We start from the raw sequence: 21,719 nt of genomic DNA on the forward strand, positions 1-21,719 counted from the left end.
AGCTCCAGGTTGAGCTGTTGTTCAGCATCTTAGCTGTAGAGGGCAGTGTCACTGGCCCTCATATGTGGGATCTGAACCAGGGCCCTCTGGTGTCCCAAGCCAGCTCTTAACCAATGTGCCACTCGCCCAGTCCCAGATATAGCCTTTATTATGTTGAGGTATGCTCCCTCTATGCTCAGTTTATTGAGAGTTTTTAATCATAAATGGATGTTGAAATTTTTCAAGTGATTTTTCTGCATCTATTGAGATGCTAATATGATTTTTATCCCTTGTTTTGTTAATGTGGTATATCACATTCATTTATTTGTGGATATTGAACTATCCTTGTATCTCTGGAATGAATCCCACTTAATCGTGGTATATAATCATTTTAATATATTACTGAATTTGGTTTGCTAATATTTTGTTGAGGATTTTCACATCTGTGTTCATCAAGGATATTGGCCTGCAGTTTTCTTAGCTTGTAGTGTCCTTGTCTGGCTTTGGTATCAAGGTAATGCTGATCTTGTAAAATGAATTTGGAAGTGTTCCTTACTGTTCTACTTTTTGGAAGAGTGAGAAGGATTGACAGTAATTCTTTAAACGTTCAGTAGAATTCACCAGTGAAGTCCTCTGAATCTGGTCTTTTGTTGGGAGGTTTTAATTACTGATTCAATCTCCTTACTAGTAATCAGTTTGTTCAGATATTTCATTTCTTGATGATTCAGTCTTGGTAGGTTTTATATTTCTAGAAATGTATCAATTTCTTTTAGGTTGCCCATTTTGTTGGCATATAATTGTTCATAGTAGTCTCTTATGATCCTTTGTATTTCTGTGATAAGTTGTAATGTCTCTATTCTATCTCGTTTTTGGTAAGTCTAGCTAAAGGTTTGTTTATTTTGAGATTTCAAGTCACTAGCAAAAAGATAGGTTATTAAATAAATGGTATTAAGTTAACTAAAATGCTATTCATAAATATAAAATAAAATTGGATATTTATCTCATACAACAAATGAATACTGAAACACTGAAGACTTTGTATATAAAATATAAAACCAAAAAAAGTAACAGAAGAAAATGCAGGGGTATATTTATATTTGTAATTGGATTTGTTTTTTTCTGCATAGTTCTATTATAGTTCCACACTGTTTTAATGATTGAAATCTGATTTTTTAATAAATATTTTCACTTACTATTGAAAACTTTAAGCATGTTAAAGTAATTTTCTTGTTAAAATTTCAAATTAATATACTTTTACTATAAGAATTAAAACAATTGGGAGGCTTAAAAATATATATCAGAATAGCATAGATGGCTCAGAAACAAATACATAAATTTATTGTATGATAATTGTGGTATCAGGAATCAGAGTGGGAAAGAGCATATTATTTCACAAACTATCCTGAGATAATTGGTTCTGCAACTGGAAAAAATGAAAGTTTGATTTCTACTTTATTCCATATACACAAATAAATTCCAAATATATTATAAATATAAAAAAGAAAACCATAAAGTACTAGAGAAATATAGTCAAATGTTATATTTCTCCTTCCTCCTCAGAAGGAGGAAGGCAAATATAATTATGACACAATATCCAGAAAATAAAAAGGAAAATCAACACAATCAACTCTTGAAAATATAAATATAATTTTTTTTTAAAAGATTTTTATTGGGGGAAGGGAAACAGACAAGTTGCTGTCTTTTTGTTCTTCAGTCCAATTGTGGAAGACGTTGCTTCACTGGCCCAAGTTGGCACCATCATTGCGCTCTTCTCTGGCGAGGCAGATCAATCTCCGGCTTCTGGATGGCCACTCACGGCGGCTGCTGGCCACATATAGTAGCCCATGGCAACCCACTGCAGCAGGGGCTGCAGCCTATGCTGTCGCCGGTGACTCGCAGCAGCCCAGCTCCAGGTTGAGCTGTTGTTCAGCATCTTAGCTGTAGAGGGCAGTGTCACTGGCCCTCATATGTGGGATCCGAACCGGGGCCCTCTGGCGTCCCAAGCCAGCTCAACCATCGTGCCACTCGGGCAGCCCTAAACATAATTTTTAATGGCTCCATTATGTTCCTTTAAATTGATGGGCCATAATTTACTATCATCCACATATTGTTGGATATTTATATAGTTTACAACATATTATTATAAATAATACTTTAATGAACATGTTTGTGTTATGCTAGGTTTGTCATTGAATGATCTTTATGTACTGAAATTTGTGGTATCCAATGTTTGTTGTCAATAAGTGGGTCATGGGCTTAGGTCTGGAAAACATTGTTACAGGGGCCCTTTTAAAAATAGCCTATTGTAAAGAACTAGAGACTTTAGAGATTTGTATTTTTACCACCTGGTGCTCTCTGTCCTTCATAATGTGAAGGTTTTGTTGGCAATGTCTAGGATATTTTTAGTTACTGGAGTTAAAATAAGAATTATACCCTAGAGCGGTTGACCAGTTAGCTCAGTTGGTTAGCACGTGGTACTGATAACTCCAGGGTTGCTGGTTTGATCCCCGTATGGGCCACTGTAAAGAATTACACCCTAGATCCAAAATCAGTCCAGTTGTCCAGGCAACATGACCCTTTGGTAGGAGTCAACTTGTCCACCATAAACAACCTGACACAATTAAGGATTTGCCTCCCATTCAAATTCTGGTTTCTCTTCATTGTCTATAATAATTCTATTTCATGAATGTTGTTAACCTCCTGTTGAATCTACTTTTTAATCTGTGTATCTTGAACAATAAGTCCCACAGTTATGGGTGAACACACAGAAGTGTTTTGAGCCTTGTTTGCCGTTGTCGTTAGTGGTAAGGGGGCTGTGGTTGCTTTGGCTTTTTTGCCCATTTACTACCAGCTTTTATAGAAATTGAACTGGTTATGAAGAACCAGGAGATCTATTAATAACCCCATGTGTGGACAGAAAAGAAATGGACTATTAGGAAGGAGGAAACTTTTCTTAAAGTGTGAGATTTAGGTTTTGTTTTGTTTTAAGGTAAAGAAATAAAACAAAATAAACTTGTTTTCAGAAATGAAAACCTGTTATGATTAACATGATAAAGGAATTTGATGGAACATTTCCTGGTTTGTTTCAGCTACTCAGTCACTGTCTGTAACAGCCAGGTTGCCCTGCAGAGCCTACCACACATTGAAGACTTTCTGGGTGTGCCCCTCACTTGGAAAGGAGGAGTGATTTCTCAGTAGGCACTGTGGCAAACACAAGTCTAACAACTGCAATGCCTAGTTAGCAGCTAATCAGAACTCAGCCTTCCAAAAGCCCCTTTCAGAAGGTAATTTAAAATATAGCTTTTGATAAAGCACTGGTCCAACTCATCCATTATAATTATATTTTCACTAAGCAGAGTCTTCATGCATTCTAATAAAATGCTGCACAATAATGACATCTTATCTTAAGTCATATATTGGGTTGTCAGAAAAGTCATGACATATTTTTTCTGTTTTTCGTTGCAAAAATGCATCATGACTTTTCCGACAACCCAATATTATAGTACGAAACTTTCCAATTGTTTATGAATTATTTCTAGGAAGGGGGTGGGGATGGGGAGGGAAGGTCTCCTTTATGAATTTCAACTTTGTTACGAAGTCTAGTAGGATTAATATAAAGTGATTTCTAGGTTCTAGCTTAAACAGCAAAATCAGAGAAAGAAAAGGTGGCCATACTCACTCATTGGGGGTGCCCTTCTGGCCACAAAAGTGGCCCTGGCTGTCTGTAGGATAAGCCACTCTCCTGGGGTCGCCATGTACCCAGGCTGCAGGAAAAAGAGAGGACAAAAACCCTATCAGCAACAGCTGGCTAAAAGCAGTTTGATTTGAGAAATTAGAATATAACCACTGCAACACACTAACTTCTCCCCTTAGTCACAGAAGATTATTGATTTTCTTCAAAGAGTAATTTCTTAATGAAAAGTAAAATAAAATATGGATGAATCAGTCAGAAAGCACATTTTTCTTACTCTTTCAGGATTCATCTGGGTTGAAGCCAAAACATGAGGTAATGCACTTAGAAAATGACATTTATTAAAATGTGAATTAGAGGGCACACTACAAAAGCTTGGTTGGCTAGAAGTCATTTTTTTCTAGGGCTCAAAACTAAATGACTTCATAGCAGAGCTAATAATTTACAGTAAATAATATGATGTAATTCTTTTGGGTTATACCTAAGTTAAAACCCTTAAAAAAGTCAAAGAATAAAACTGTAATGCCCAATTCAAATTGACTAGTGTTTTATGATTTCATGTGACATTAAAAAAGGCAAACAGTAGCAACCTCAGAAGCAATACATAATAAAGACTTACTGTGCATTTTGCCTGATAATCTCAGAGCTTACTATAAATATCGAGTATCCTCAAACTTTATGAAAATTAAAGACTCAGTTAGTTCTATTTTCTCTGAAGATGCTGAGCTCTACCTCATATAAAATTATCACCCTTATTTTCCAAGAATTACAAACTTGACTTGATGGCTAGACTATAGGATCACAGAAAGTAATACACATTAACTAAATTAGAGAATACTCTCTAATTCTAACTAAAATTTTTTCAGTTTAATTACTATAGATCCTAAAAATCTAGGAAATGCATTGGTCATCTAATACTAGCTTCTACATATGGGAAACATAGCTCTTTGTCCTTTGCTTCCTTTAACATTTGCCCAGCTATCTCCTTACCCACATTTATTGGATTTGACAGTTCATGTTATAATTCGATAACCCTTATGTACACAGCCAGTGTGACCTGGGAAGATTAAAAAAAATCAATTCTGAATGAGAATTTTAATATGGCAGGGAAATTTTTCTCAATAATTTTTCTCATCTATCCAAGCCTTTCCTTTTAGTATCTAAGTACCCAGAAAAGTGACCTTTGTCTAATTCTTTCCCCAATGTCATAGAGGCCAAATCGGTTTCATCTTCTAATACCTTCTTATAAAATCTGACTCATTTGGGCAGCTCTCCACTGCCTTATCTTCCCATTTTTATTTCCCAGAATAAAGAAAATGGACTATAAATATGGCACTTAAAAGACATCTAAGCATTCAACGTGCAATGTCTCTAGATACTATTTTATTAAATTCTGTTTTAGTATCTTCGTTTATCACATTTTGGCTAAACCTAAAAAAGAAATCTAATTTTACCTGACTCTATTTTCTGTAATATGTTTCTTTTAACTTTATCCTGAAACATGTTATTTCTTTTCCATACAATTATTAATTCAGAAATCAGCACCTACAGAAGCATTTGGACTGCTAGGTTTGCTACTAGTATATTTATGACTCTGCATAAGTCACTGGTTTTGAGTCAATTGGCTTTCTAAGTTGTTCCTATGAAATGGGTATAAGAAGGCCCAGCCTCATAAGAATGTTAAGAATATGAAAGAAGATAATGAAAGCACAATGCCTCACATGGTACTTGGCATACAATGTGGACTCAGTCATGTTAGCCCCTGTCTTACCTGGGTTTCATCAAATCCAAACATTGAGACAAGGACTTTGATGCAGGTAGTCAATTTGGGAAGTGATTTCAGGAAGCTTAGGGGGGAGGGAGGAAAGTGAGGGGGCAAAGCAGATGAAGGGCATGTTAATGAGTGGGACAGCAGTGCCTCGTCCTGCGGGGAACCTTCTGAGGAACCATGTAAAAAACATGCCTGTCACTGGGCATGGGCAAACTGCCTGCCATAGCAGCAAGCCGACTCAGAAGGACTGAGGGGAAGAGGGATGAAGCATCAGCAACATCTGCTACAGTTCCCCCCTTTTCATCATCAATCAATTAACCGAAGAATTTGACTTGACAGCTATGTATCCTGTACTAAAAGTCATTCCCAGCATAGTTTGTCAGATTCTTAAGAAACACCTGAAAAAAAAAAAAAAGAAGAGAGAATAAAGCTTGTAGAAGGTTTAGAGAAGAGGTGGGTCCTGAGAAAGACTGGAAAAGGACTAGGATTTGGACAGGTGGCCAGAAGTAGGGAAGACTTATAGATTGAGGAAGAGTACAATAATGAGCTTCCATTTATTAATTGCTTACAATGTGTCTTATACTATATTAAAGGTATCACATCCATTGTCTCACCTGAGTCTCACAGTAACTCTATAATAGAATTTCACAATAACCCTGTCAGGTGAATGTTATTTTTACCTAAATTTTATAGATAACTGCAGCTTAGAGTTTTATTTGCTTCTCAAGATCACACAGCTTTTAAGTGGCATAAACAGGGCTTGAGGTTTGATGTGCTGCTCTCTAAAGCCCATGCTTTCACCACTAGACTATAGTAACTATAATGCTGCCCACTAAAGAATACATTAGGAATGAGCTTGTTAACAGTAGGAAATAACAAGGATCCCACTACATGAGGATCAGCAGCATGTGAACACATGTGGGAGGAAAGGAGATGGCGCAGGTACCTTTGGAGCCTTTGTCATTTGAAAAGAAGAACTTGGTACTTGGTGCGAGAGGGAGAGTGTCTGATTGGGAGGGATATGATGCCAGGGGACGAAAGAGAGGGAGGCAAAGATAGAAGTGTCAGGGGAGAAATTTTCCTTCTTGATCTTGTAGTTTTGGATTGTGGCAGGTGGCTATGTTTACTAAGCTGCGGCCACCCCTCTCCATGCAGCCCCTGGCACAGAAGCTGTACTGCAGATGGTCTGTGTTTGAGCTGGAACATTAGGCCTGTGAGCTGAAAGCTGTAAGGCCCAGTTCAACCAAGTCACCTCAGTCAAGGACACTGAGTTTTCTTTATCTTCTCAATCAAGTCTACCTCTTGCCCACCTCCACTGGAGGAAAATACAGAGAAAAAAACCAAAAAGGTGGAAAAGAAGATGTGCAGCAGCAGCCATTTTGTCTGTTAATAAACTAAAGGACTTATCACATTTTACTCCCTTTCTTGCAGTTTCTCTATTCATGGAACTTCTAGAACTGTGCTGTCCAGTATGGTAGCCACCAGCCACATATGTCTACTGAGCTTTAACACGTGGCTTATCTGAACTGAGACCTGCTGTAACTGCAAATGCATATCAGATTGTAAAGACAGTATAAACAAAAAAGAATGTAACTCTCTAATAATTTTATATTGATTATATTTGAAATGATAATATTTACTTATAGTTAATAAAATATATTATTAAAATTAATTTCACCTTTAAAAAACGTCCCTTAAATAGGGCTACTAGAAAATTTAACATTATACATGTGATACACATGTTTCTCCTGGACAGATGTGTTCTAGAATATTTCCCCACAGGTGTCAAAGGCTCTCACATGAGGTGATGAATAGTGTCATAACATCAAGGGTTTGTATGTCAGTCCTTCTCCAATCCCGTCATACCCAACACATCCTTTTCTATAACAAATATTTACAATGCTCCTTTTATAATCTTGAAATAATACTCACAGATAACATAACTCACTCATACACACAATTCTACAAAAAATTAACAAAATGCCCTAACTATAATGTAAATGAGAAATAAGAACAAAATAATTTATGATTAAACAGTATGCATATCAATATGCAAATGTTCACATGTGACTCACCTAGAAGATATAGTGAAATAAGTCAGGTGCTTGCACCTATTAATAGAATCACTGAATGTGACAGCTATAATTGTAGGAGGATATAGGTGTGCTGTGTAGGAGACTCACATAATTCAAGTGTTGTTGTTAATGATATAATTTTCTAAAATGAACACATTTTAGTAAATTCTAACAAAAATGTACACTCTTCCTTCAAATTCCCTTGGTATTTATTAAAACTATGGAAAAATAACATTTGTAATTTTAAAACAGAAATTCTAGATTAAAATATTTGAAAACATATTGTCAACTGCATGAGTGGAACATGGGACAGTCAGGCAGGAAGTGGAGCAATTTTGGGTTGGATAGAACTGTCCCAGATATTGCAAGACATCTACCTTCCCTGGCTGCCATCCACTAAATGCCAGTAGTACCCCCAAACATTGTGACAATCTAAAAAAATCAACTCAAATTTTCTGAAAGACCCCCTCAGCAGTAGTACTGCTTCAGCTGAGAACTACTGATTTAGATGTTTATTCACACTTTAAAACTCGCACCCTCCACACTAAAAAAAAATAGATTCCACATTGTCTTTTTTTCTTCAAGATTTTTTTTTTGGGAAATATGCTAACATGGAGTTCTTTTATAACGTAATCCCATTTATTTTCATTCAGCTGATCATCTGTGGTGACTTTCAAATATGCCCATAAATTATCTGACATTTTTCCTTTAATAGGTAGTGCTTAATTACCCTTCCTTTGAGTGTGGACTAGACTTAATGACTAGCTTCTAATGAATAGGATGTTGCAGAAATGACATTCGGCGACTACCAAGAGTAAGTCATATAAGGCATTGCACTTCCTCTTTTCTCTCTCTTACATCACTAGCTCTAGGGAAAGCCATCTGACTTGAGACACTCAGACAGTCCTACAGAAAAGCCCACATGATTGTCAGCTATCAGGGAGGCTGAAGCTTCCTGCCAACATCCGTGTGAAGGAGTCATCTTGAGTGCCAATCCTCCACCTTAGTTAAGCCTTCTGGGAACTGAAGCCTTGGCTTACATCTTGACTGCAACCTCATGAAGAATGTGGAGCCAGAGCCACCCAGCTAAGCTGAACCCATTCCTGAACACTGACACTGATACAAGAAATGTTTGTTATTTTTACATTACAAATTTGGGAGTAATTTGCTATGCAGCAATAGATAACTAATCACCATATAGCTTTTCAAGAATATTTTATGCACTTGAGGGGAGCAGTTAAATCATCTTTCTCTTCTTCTACCTAATTATTCATGTCATTTAAATTTTCTTTTCTGTTTGATTTGTTTTGTTATGTTTTCAACTCATAGCTACCATTGTAAAATTTTAGTAATTTTTGTTTCTTTGCCACATCATTTAATACATGGAGCTCTCAACTTGATTTAAAATATTCCTTAGGGCCTAACCAATTATACAGTATTGAATATCTATTTATCTTAATTCTTCAAAGAAGGTTAACATGAAAAATTTATTTGAAAGTATTTGAAAGTCTAGAATATGGTCAAACTCATGTTCATTCATACTGAACTGGCAATTGTCATATTCCTATTTATTTAGTCATTCATTCACTGGGCCTTACTTGTGATAGACACATAAAGACTCTAAAGATCTAGAGATGAACACATTCATATTTGGTATATAACTGTTCCATAATTAACACATTCTTCCCAAGGGAACTATATATCATCCTGATTGGCCAGTGTGGAGGGAAGATGGTTTCTGAAGAATGATAATGGATTCTCTTAAGCAATCAAGTCATGACCTTAATTTCAGCTGCTGTTCAAGTTGTAGTCTCTCTACTAAAACAAATAAAAGCAGCCTCTGCCACCTTGGATGCAGCAGTTTATCTAACAAGAGCTTTCCCATTCCCAATAAATAGAAAGCACCAGGAGCATTTGCTTTCACTCGGCAGGGAGAGTACTGCTTCCTCACTATCTTCCCTCAAGGTTATACGACCTCCTCCTAGCTCTTTGCCACACTTAGTTTGTAGCGTTTTGATACTATCCTTACTCGTCAGGATATCACACCGATTCCTTACATTGATGGCATTATGCAGATAAGATCTGGCGATTATTGAATAGCATGTAATACTGATGCCTTCGCAAGACATATGTATGCTAGTGAATGGAAAACAAGGGTTTCTCATGAAAATACAAAAGTCTTCCAATAAAGACCTGATGAGCCCAGGAGTGATATCTCCTCCAAAGTCAGCGATAAGATGTGGCACCTTGCGTTTTCTGCTATTAAAAAGAGACACAACACTTATTACTTGTCAGATCTGAGTAGGGCTCAGAGAAATAAAATGCTTTTCAGATCATCCAGGCTACTGTACAAGCAGGTCTGCCACTAGGTCTGGCTGGCAGAACGGACTCCATGGTGCTTAAAACATCTGTCAGAGGGCAGGATGCTCTATGGGGTCTGTAGCAAATGCCTATTAGAGAATCACAGTTGGAGGCCCCTGGGGTTTTAGAGAAAATCCATGGCTTTCAGCAAATAACCAAATTTTTCTTGAGAAGTAGCTCCTAGGCCCTGAATGATCGCCCAGTGACATAAGAAGCCCATCATGAACTATATGTTATCTGATCCATCAAGCCTAAAGTTGGCTGTGCCCAGCAACACACCATTATTGAGTGGTAGATTGATTCAATGCTTGAGAAGGTCATAGAGGACAAGGAAGTTTCGTTAGAAGATTGCTCACAATAACAGTGTGTTGACTCCTGAGGTACCACTTTAACACATGCCTATGGCCCATGGAAAGGTCCCTATGATCAGTTGACTGGGAAGGAAAAAAATGAAACCAGATTTATAGATAGCTAGGGAGGATCTGTTGGCACTGATCAGGGGTAATTTTTCCAGTTATCTACTCACTCCCTCCCCCCCATCCATTTGTCTATTCATAGACAGAGGCCAATTGTTTGGCCACATTATCATGGACTGGAAAAGAAAATATTAGATAATCAGTGGAAAAGAAGTTTGAGAAAAAACTAAAAATGACTGATGTCACAATGGACCCAGAATATAAAGATATTTATGTCTCATTTGGTTGATTAGTAAAGACCCTTCTGCAGAGGTGCCTTTTAATAATCTGATAAAAAGCATTTCCTCAATGATTCTCTGAAAAAGTAATCATGACAACAGGGTTGAAGATTATGAATGGGTTTTGATAACATAAACTTTTACTCACAAAGGCTAACCTGGCTCCTAGCAATGCTTATGTGATACATTGTCCGCAGTGAATGGTCAACACTGAACCCAGTCACCCAAAAGTAGCCAGCCAAATGGAACAGAGAATACCATATGGAAGATCCAGTTAAAGCGCTACATGGGAAGCAATGCCTTTCAAGATTGGGTTGCTATTTTCTAGAATACTGCAGGGTCATTGCAGGAAACACATATTGTACTCATACAGGATAACTAAAGACAGTTTAAGAAAGAAAGATCTACAAAAGTATGAGTAGAGCTTCAGGAAACGAAGAAGAGCTGGTGCAGAACCCAGAGGCTAGAAACAATAGAAAGCCATTTTCACTTCTGGGCCTGAAGGGGCAAGGAAAGAAGGGGTTACCTATATCTAGGGAAAGAAGACAAATGGAAAGAACTGACTGACAGGACTTGGAGCCCTAGGTAGAGAGGTGTAGCCAACGTGAGGTGACCCACTGGCCAGCGAGTCAGGGGAATAGATTCCACAAACTCGTTCTCCTATCCTGCAATCTACTGTTGATACCCCTCGCTGAGCAAACCATACTGAAAGCCACAGGACAAGAGAGCCTGTTGATATAATTGTTGTAAATTATATGCCAGTTTCGCAGGGGACAGAGCACAGTAAAGAGAGGGTAGAGAGAGATGGGGAAGAAAGAGGAGTAATAAAAAATACCCAGCCTATATTCTGAACAAGTGACCAGTCTACTCAAGAGTGGAACTTTAGATATATTCAGCAAGAAATTTCAGACTTTATTAAAAACAAACAAACAAACAAAAATAACCCAAGATATAAGGTTTTCAGATTCTCTTTTGTCAGAATTTACTGCCACATGAGACAGCAAAAAAAAAAAAAAAAAAAAAAGAAAAATTCATATTCTAAATTTTGGAGTCTGAAATAGAAGGGGTCAGAGTAGGAGGCAAAAGATAGGACAAAGCATAATTTAAAAACAGATTTGTAAAAAAAAATAGACATAGGACTGAAAGAAAATGGAAAAACAACCAAATAACTAAGAAACTAAATTAGGCTTTTCATCTTTGCTGTTTTCTTTATTAGCAAGGCTGACTATGCTGATTACTTTAATACCCTTTTTCTAATTATTTTAAATAGATATTAGCCTACCACTATTAGCAACCTGTTCAGGGTTTTATTCACATTAGGAGATAGTGGCTTGTTTGTTTTTTAATGGTAAAGAGGTAGTTGGAAATAATGAGGACAGAAATATATTCATCCTTTTCTTCATTCATTCTACAAATATTTTTGAGTGCTTATATGTCAGCATCATGCTAGACCCTGAGTATATAAAGCTTTTCCTTGCTTTTCCAGAGCCTACAGTCCATTGAGGAAAATAGATCTTAATGAACTAATTGATGGGTACTGAGAATGGAAAGAAAACCAGTGTGGTGCATATGCAGGCTGGAGCATGGCTCCAGATACAGATGGAGAGGCAGTATCTTAGGTTTTTTTCTGTAATAAATTACAGGAAGATTGCTTTAGCATAACATTGTTATCAGTGCCAGCCATGCAATGCATAGCAGAGGATCTGTTCAGGTAGGTCCTTCTCTTCCTATTCAAAATTTCCTTGAAAAGCTCAAGGTTATCACACATTCAGTGTCACTCATCTTAGTGTTTATTTTCTTTCTTAATTGTAGCTCCAGAATTGGCAACACTGCCTTGCTTTCTATAAGGAAGCGCTCTCATCATTCTTAAAAATGAAAATGCTACATGTAATATTCATTAGTAATATCTAACAGAAAATACACTTTTTTGAAATATCCATGAAATTCTTTGAGATATTCCTGGTCAACAAAAGCCCCAAGGAGATACTGTCTGACATAATTTTATTTACTCTATAGTATAAGTACTAACTGCAGGAAAAAATCTAACCTGTATTAGTAGGTATGGATTATTATAAAAAATGTGCTCCCCTCTTTAGTGGGTAAATAACAGAGGCTAATTTGGCAAATGCTCACTGAAGTCAACAATGACACTGCAGCAAAGTGACTGCATACTCAGTCTCATAGGGGCAAGACTGCAGACATCAGATTGCTCACGATTTTTTGCTTGCAAAACAATACCTGCTTTTTACTTATTCCCCTAGTGCCATTTTCTGACACTCCTTGTTTTAAGTCTATCTCTGTGTGGTATTGGGGATGAGTGGAGTGGAAGGAGGGAAAGGAAAGCATTAGCGGAGTATCATGGGGTTCTGCCCTGCCCCCTCTCAGTAAACTTCATTACTTAAAGAATCCTCATTCACCATCTTTTAATTTCAGATGCTAACAAAAGGCTATATAGCATGGTGGTTAAGAGCACAGGCTCTAGAGTTAAACTGCTGAGGTTATATTGGTGAATAGAACCAAAAGACCAAGTTACACAGCAATGAATACCAATCTAGATTGATCATCCTTTTCCCTTAATTTTCTCACTGTTTTAGAAATATTATAACTTTAAAAGACCACTTTAAGTAAGGCGTGTGTGTGTGTGTGTGTGTGTGTGTGTGTGTGTGTGTGTGTGTAATAAAGAACAGAGAAGAGAGAAGAGAAATTATTTGTAAAATAATTCATAGCAGATTAGCAAAGATTGGTAAAAGATGAGTGAACACTTTATTCTAGCAAATTTTCCTTTCACTCATATCAAGGAAATGTATGTTCCAGAAGTACCAAGAGCAAGTACTATTATCTAGTATTATCTCTCATTTTCAAACATTTGCAAAGCTTGTTCCTGTGGCGCTCTAGGGTTGAGTCAGAAGTTGCCGCCATTAGAAAGCCCTCTGTCAAGGAGAAAATGTGATTAGACCAACTGCTTGCACTGACACTTAAAAATTAACTGCAAATCTGTTTGGGGCAGCGAAGGCATTCCCTGAACACTTGCTGGTTGGGAATGTTGGCTTTCAAATCATTATTTTGTATCCCTTAAAGGTACATTTTAACTGTTTTAATATGTGAGGAACAGGCCTGCCAAATTGTGCTTATGGCTTTTTAACACAAGCAATTTACAAATGCAATGAAGCAGATAATAGGACACATGATACCGAATGTGAAAATCTGTGTTGATGACACTGCTGCTGTAGAAGCATTTTGGGAAGCAGCCCTGTACCCAGTTGCCTGGATATGAAAAATGCTGTTTTATCATTTCACAGGTGGCCTCTTCCACCCAATGGTGAGTTTAGGGTCGTGTCCTTGAGCACAAATCAGTCCCTCTCATGCTAGCAACATTTCACTTGAATCATCTGCAATGCACGTATTCAGCAAAATGCAACACACAGTAAAAATCACACTCAACACTAAAAAAAACAATCTGTTCAAGTAATAGTCAAAACTAAGTATTTTCTTTATAAAATGAAGACTTCCAAACTAAAAGGAAGTGTAGATGTGCAGTTTAACTTGTAAGCAATTATATGTTTGTCAAGAATGCCAAAGGACATTGAATACTCGTTCTCTATAAATATAATACATTTTTCTTAAAATTTAGTAAAACAATTGGAAAAATAATGGAACCAGAGTTCTTTAAATGTCTTATTTTTTTTTGGAAGAAATGATTTTACTTTGCCAAGACAATGTTTCCAAGCTGTGATCTAATAGGCTCATGTAGTTGCTAAGGAGACTAAGAGCATAGCGTGTGACTTCCTGTTGTAGTAACTCTCCATCACCAGTTTCCCCTTACAGTGAATATTAGGATTATAACACCAAGCTCACAAACTACAACAACAGGATGCTTGGTGGGGCATAACTTAATTTTTAAAAGTTATATTTATTTGCTTATTTATTAATAAGAGAATCTGTTCACTGCTTCTCCATAGAGACAGAATCAAAAAGCCATCTTGGAATTATTTTTGTTCTTCGGGTCACCTGAGGGACTTCTCAGTTATGAAAATACAGTTTCTCCCCTTTTTTTAAATATTCCTTGGGATAGGGAAAATCAAGTTGCTTTAAGAGAAGGAAGGGACAAGAACTCAAACTTTTCTCCCTGAGATTTCAATTTAGAATAGAAGAGATTGAACTCCTATTGGTTGTATATTAAACCTTCCAAATTGAAAAAAGAGAAAAAGAGATTGACCTTGAGCTAGGTCTTTAGGCCAAAAAGAATACAAATACCCCAAAAGGGAACTTGTCATGAAGGCAGGAACTGGGCCAATACCCTAGCAGGGTATTGAAAGTAGGGACTTCATGTTGACACAAGTCACACTTTGGGGAGTAATGGCCAGGCTTTGCATAAAAACTTAAACAGTTATGACTCTGAAAAGTTATGTTAGAAACCACTACAGCAGTGGAAAGATCCAGATGAGCAATCAGCTAAGAAATGATGCCACATGGCATCAACTAAAGTGTCTGAGCTCCAGTAGAACATAGGTCTCTCTCTTCACCTAGAAACTGGAAATATGACTGCCTCCTGTTTGGCATTTTGGGGCAGTTTAGGTCAGGGAAAAGAATGATATGCTGAGTTCCCTAAGCAATGAATGGAAAAGTAGACATGTGACTGTATTATTACCCCAAGACAAAGAACACAGACTTCAATACAAGAAATGACGGGGTCAAGTTTGACCACATTTGATGACTAATTTAACTATTTTATTTATTCTCTACCTTGTTCCATGAAGGGTTTAAGACTGGAATCTGTAAACCCCCTCATTTCTGTACTTGGTACTTTCAGTCCTACTATTTCCAGTTGCCCCAGGATGGCCTTTCTTTAATTCTTCACACTGATCTATAAATTACCAGCACACCAGGGACCTTTACTGGTATGCTTTGGTTCATTTCTCTTTTGGAGAAGCAATCTTAAGCCTCATCAGAGTCAAGGGGAAGGGATGCAGACCCCACCTCTCAATGGAAGGAATGACAAAGAATTTGCAGCCATGTGTTAAAACTACCATAGTCCAGCCTCTGACTACCAATGTTTTACATCCTCTTTGCAATCAAATACACTTAAACTTTCCCACAGTCCTCAGAAGTCACATCCAATTAAACAATCAGGCTCAAGGGCTGGATCTCATCACTTAAGTCAAGTCCAGGTATAGATGAGGCTCCTCAGGGTTGGCTCCTCTCCTAAGGATGGTCTCTTTAGCTAGGAAGTTGAATTCATTAGGTACTTTCCTACTCCCCACATGATCATTGCCAACAGTACTGCCAAATTTGTCACCACTAGTAACAAGGTGCCCTTCCCTCCTGCTTCCAATTCCATGTTCCTCATTTTCCTTTAAACTCTCAAGACAGTCTCCTCAAAGTCGCCTGAGCTTCTGAGCAGCATCTGGGTTCCAAACCAATGCCTAGGTTTCAGGTTTTTTGTTAAACTAGGTACTAAATTTTGCTCTGCTTATCCATTGTTGCCCCACCGCACCCCACATCTACTGGCTTAATACAAAATTTTATTTTGTTCAGGACTTTGGGAGTCAGAAGTTTGGGGAAGGCTCAGCTGGGCCCCTTGGGGGTCTCCCACACAGTCAGATGTGGACTGGGGCTTCCATCATCTGAAAACCCTGTGGGGCTGATAGTAAACATTATCTGTCCCTGGGAACTCAGCCAAGCCTGTTGACCAAGACCCCTACATGTGGCTTCTCCATGTGACTTGGGCTTCTCACAACATGGTGACAGAATTCTAAGCTTGTTTGCATTAATTTACTTTCTTGTTAACTTTCTATTGTCTCAACTAATAGGGATGATTATTCCTAAGGAAAATCAAAAAACAAAACCAAAGCCAAACTTTGGAGCTTAACCCCAAGTGTTTCCTATGTAAATACAACAAGGAAATAACTCACTCAACTGGAAAGCCATTTGAAAAGAAAAAAAATTATTGAATGTTAAAATTGTGCTATTATTGTATACATAATGTCAGCACAAGGATAGCAAGAAACATTTTGCATAATAAATACTCCTATTTTTTTTTTGCTAGTCAGCACAACAATTGAATAGCAACCATCAGTGAAGTAGGACAAAAGAGGGCTATTATCATAAATGTTAGTTTGATCTTTCAAGGAGATTTGATTACCTCCTACCCAGACGCACTTAACCCACTTGAATAGAAGTTCTGCTTTTCATCAGTCAAATGTCAAGTGCTTTTGTGGCATCCTAGCTGGCCATATTTCACAGAAAGGGCAAAAAACAGCTTTTCCTCAGCAGAATTTGTGAGGAACATAACCCTTTCATAGTAAAACTTTTTATGGAAACAACATGGATGAAAGATAAGCCTAAGAAGGTCCTGATCTAACAAAATGGCTGAAGGTGCCAAACTACTCGTAACACATCAGTGAAACTGTCTTAGCCTCATCTTTCCCAAGGTGAAGGTATATGTTCCTTCATGTTAAAAAAGTCTTCATTCTCCTAGTAACCTCTGTCAATGGTTTCCTTTCATTCTTCTTTCAGTCCAACATTGGACATAATCGAAAACTTAAATGTGTCTCATAAGCAGGCTAGGGAGACTATTGGTAGTTTAGGGGTGAAGAATGTATTTTTGGTGTGCCACTCATTTTAATCTGTGTGGCCTCAGGAATAATTCAGAGGAATCACTAAACTAATCCAATACTGAACACAGTTTTGCACTGAGGAACATTTATCCTCTAATTACCTTATGTGAATTAAGGCATTTACACACTGACTTTGGTCATCTTAAGAAAAAGGCAAATTCCTTATCTTGCTCCAGAGGGAATGGTGGTGTGCACTCCCACCTCTTCCATCTACTGTGTCTACTGGAAGGAGAGTAGCCCTGGCTTTCCCAGATCCATATAAGGACAGAAGGACTTTCTCTATGGACTTCAACAGACTGGCACTGAGATATGGAAGAGAGACTTACTCGATTGTGTCAGAAAGCCTTCTAATGAAAAGATTCTGGGCACAGTATGAGATTCTTATGAAGTTCCTGTATGCATTCAAACTGTAATAAACAAAATTATGGGTTGCCATAGAAACAATTTAATATATTACATTTAAAAGCAATTTATTAAAATTCAGAATGACTATGTTATACAGTGGTAGCAAACTAACTACTGTCTAGTGCTATTATGTAGCGTGACTGGTGTAGCCGGATATTATTTCATTTACTTCTCACAATAGCCCTGCAAAGGAGGTAGTGTTTCCATATTTACAGATGAGAAAAATGAGGTTAAGAAAGTAGTCCAAGTCTACCAAATAATATGAGGAAACCCTTGATCTGCTTGACTCCAAATCTTTCTTTTATACAACAACTTTAAATTCCATGGCAAAAAGTAAAAACAAACAAAAATTACATAGACAAGAAAGATGTGTCTCAAACTTAGAGAAACTAAAATTCCATTAGTTGTACCATAAGAAAATGCATTTTATTGTAATATTCAATTTACAGATTGTGTATTGTGCTACAAGTACATTGATGTTGGAAGTTACAATAGTTTAAAGAAATACCAAAGGAACCTTCTAAAGGCCTTAGCATACATTAGCTTTGTGATTTATGCTCCTTTAGTCTTCTTTTCCTCCTTATCATTCTGCCTTGCTTTTATGAATTCTCCAATTCTGAGTAGTTTTTGCCTGGTATTACTGAGCTAATCTTTTGGAAATTATTTTCAATTGCTGTTCTCAAAGAGTTTGTCTGACTGGAAGATAAAACTGAAAAACAGGGAAGAGTATTTTCCATTCCTCCTTAGGTGGACAGAGCCTTTTTTCGGCTAATATGTTCTATCCACATTAAGTCCAAGCATCAGTTACTGGTACTGGATGCTATTATCTACCTTTTATAGCTCCTACCCTGACAATAATATATTCAAGTTTCCCAGATCAACATCCAAAGGACGGGACTTAAGTTTCTGGGGGAAAATGTGATAAATTCACATCAATTGCAAAATCTTTTTACAGAAACTATCCACACCAGCTCCTCTGGTAGTTTTTTAAAAATCCAAATTAAAAAAATCTCTCTGTGATTCCTCTTTATTTTTATTTTCACAGAAAAATCTTTAACCTAACAATAAACAACAGGATATCTCTTTCTGATAGGCAAAAGACAATAGGGCTTCTGATATGTCAACAAGTGATTTGGTGAAATTCTTAATAATTATTCCTTCTTTTTAATTTTTTTATAAAAAGAAAAGTTTACATATTAGCTAAACTGATCCAAGCCCTACGTCTTATTAGTAAACAGTAACATGAACATAATTAGCTGTTTAATAGAAGTTCAAAAGTAAAAATGATGTAAAAACAAATCATAAACTTTTTTCTTCCTCCTTTACAATTGTATTTATTTAAGTAATTTGGGCTTGGCCTTGGAATAAACTACTTTGTGTTTAGTTTTCATTGCATCTGCTACCAGTGAGTATTGGTGAGCCACATTCTCTCCAGAAAACACAAGAATCAATAAGAAGAAGATTTGGGGAAGAAAATGATTAACATTAACAATGTGACATTGACTATGATTAGTTATTCCATTAGCAAATGTTAAAAATCTTCTATACCTGTATTTACTCACCTACAAGTCCTAAAATAATGTAGCCAATAATGAACAGTATGAAGATTATGAAGCACAGAACATCTGTACAACTCCTAAAGACAAAAAAGAATAAAGAATTAAAAGAGGGTCCAAAATGACTCTTTGTTTACTGCATAAAATAGAATGGTGATATGACATTTTTATATCCAACAATTCTGAAAGGTACATCACATGCATTTCTGTAATCAAAGACTTCAGCTGCAAGGAAGTGCTCATAATTCCATGACAACAGAAGCTCCCCCAGAGTCCAGAGTGTTTATTCTTTCTTGTTTTTTTTTTTATTTGTAAAATGCTTTCAGGGGCTAGAGTACGCCAATATTGAGTAACAATTTTTTTATTTGAAATTGTAATTTAAGCTATTTGATTTTATGAGTTTCCTCTGCATGCCTCCCCAGCACGTGTGCGTGAGTGTGTGTGTGTGTGTGTGTGTGTGTGTGTGTGTGTGTGTGTCTGAAAAATCAGCCATTTTTCATTCCTCTCTTTCTCTATTTCCTTTCTATATACACATTTTAAGGGTACTATTATTAAATAAAGGACTCATCATAAACTTTCATTGGGGAGTAGGGCTGCACCTATTCTAATGATTCAAAACTGTAATTTTCCCAGCTATCCTGTAAGCTTAATATCATCTTAGGTTAAGAGAAAATTTGGCTCATAGAGATGCAATGATTTGCTAACGTTCACAAGTCAAGCCAGAATCAAGCAGGGATACTCAAGGTTTTCAACTATAGTATTTTCTATTCCCAGTATTATAGCTTGTTCAGCTTATAAGTGATCTGGAAGGTCAAAGCTAGTTCTTAAAAGTGAGAAACAATACCATCATTTTCTATTTGAAACCTAATGAAGAATCTATTAGTAAGAAAAAGAAACTCAACCTATTTGACAGGATTAAAAGTTACACATGAGAAATATCTAGCTATGCTGTACACATGAAAGTAATATAAAATAATATTGCATGTCAACTGTAATTGAAAAAAATTAAGAATTTAAAAAGAAACAAACAAAAGTTGCACATGAGAATTTTCATAGCAAAAACTTCTTGCTCTTGACGTCAAATGGAGATGCTCCAATTGTTTAGCACAGGCATGTTGGTTACACACTATTTTTCGTGCTGGTAGTAATAATAATAATGAATAAAAATTGCACAGTAACAGACACAGTAATACCTTACACTGATAAAGCCCTGTCACACCTTCACTGTTTTCATGGTGAATTTTCTAAGACTGCCTTTAGGTTGTTAGGGGTAGTAAGGTAAGTTGACTTATGGTCCAAGAGAGAGAAAGTTACAGAAGCAAGAAAACATCTATGTCTCTAATGCCACACCTTTTTCATTTAGCAGTTCTGTTAATATGATTACAAATTTCTGTAAAGATGCAAATCAGTCATATCTAAAACTTCACACATATCCCTATTACTCTACCTCACAATCGGAAACGAATCTTTCATAGAGAAAGTTAATCATGACCAGTTCAGACACAAATGATCATTTGTTTAAATCCAACTTCGAACAGGAATTTTAAATTTCATTTAGATATAATAATAATAATAAAAATAATTAATAATAATAATAATAATAATAGAAGAAAACGGAGCTCAAGTTTTCTTTGGTTAACAATTACTGAAAGCAAAGACCTGCTTGAGGATGGGAAAAGTTTCTGGTTCATGTGCATTCTGAGATTCTACTCAAGATTCGGTTCTCATTCTGTCAGAGAGTTGTTAACTAACGCGATACTTAATAAGAAATGCCTGCAGGCGAGGAACTAAAGGAGAGAAAACTAACACACTGGTGTGCTTTAATTAGAAATCTTGACGTTGATGAAGTCCTTATGTGTAATCATAACTATCAAGAAGAGAGAGAGAGGGATGTGATAAGAAGCACTAGCCAGGTTACATACCTATATTATGTTTATATCTACATATTTACATTGTATATAATCTATACTGTAATGCATATTTATAATGACCTAATGTACATAGTATTATAATGTTATTTGTTTACAATGTTATGTATTAAGCATAGGGAGAGGTAAACATACTAGAAAGACAATGAAAGAAACTTACCAATTTTCAAAAGACAGAGCACAAGGGTAAAAAGCAGAACCTAAGAGGAAATTTTTAAAGCGTAAAATCCACGCTCCCTGGCTACTGGCACTGATGAATGGGTATCAGTTGGAGTTTTGCTTCCATACGGGGTGTTACACTACCATTTCGCTTTTTTTCTGGTGCCAAGGACGCACTACAGCACCAGGGACTACTGGGTGCCCATGCAATTATTCCCCCCAGTAGTCTCTAACCACAGTAGGACAGTATTTCTCAGTAATTCATACGTTGAGGTGTTTGAGATTATTCTGGGACCAGGGAGGATAATGTATTCAAGTTTGTTTTGCTTTTTTGGTATACTGCTTTAGAAAAATAGCACACCATACTCCACGGCCAGACTAGTTAGCTTTATCTTATTTAAACACAGGAGTGTTAAACAAAGTGAAAATTATAAATGGAAAATTCAAGAGTCTCGAAAAGCAGAAAAGTTTTTATACATAAAA

At 36.7% G+C, this 21,719-nt stretch overlaps 1 protein-coding gene across 5 annotated transcripts in view; it reads right to left on the reverse strand.

Moving 5' to 3' along the window:
- SLC44A5 (solute carrier family 44 member 5) overlaps positions 1–21,719 on the reverse strand; it is a 334,991-nt gene that overhangs the window by 58,698 nt on the left and 254,574 nt on the right. For all 5 annotated transcript variants that reach the window (XR_002124199.1, XM_019644059.1, XM_019644057.1 and 2 more), the window contains exons 3-4: positions 19,156–19,229; positions 3,659–3,743 (exon numbers count right to left, since the gene is read on the reverse strand). Coding sequence is in view for 4 of the 5 variants with exons in the window: in XM_019644059.1 (XP_019499604.1) it covers positions 3,659–3,743; positions 19,156–19,229 (159 nt within the window). In the remaining variant the exon portion in view is untranslated. The remainder of the gene's footprint in view (positions 1–3,658; positions 3,744–19,155; positions 19,230–21,719) is intronic.

This window comes from Hipposideros armiger, unplaced genomic scaffold, assembly GCF_001890085.2.
Source record: "Hipposideros armiger isolate ML-2016 unplaced genomic scaffold, ASM189008v1 scaffold_84, whole genome shotgun sequence".
NCBI classification, from domain to species: domain Eukaryota; kingdom Metazoa; phylum Chordata; class Mammalia; order Chiroptera; family Hipposideridae; genus Hipposideros; species Hipposideros armiger.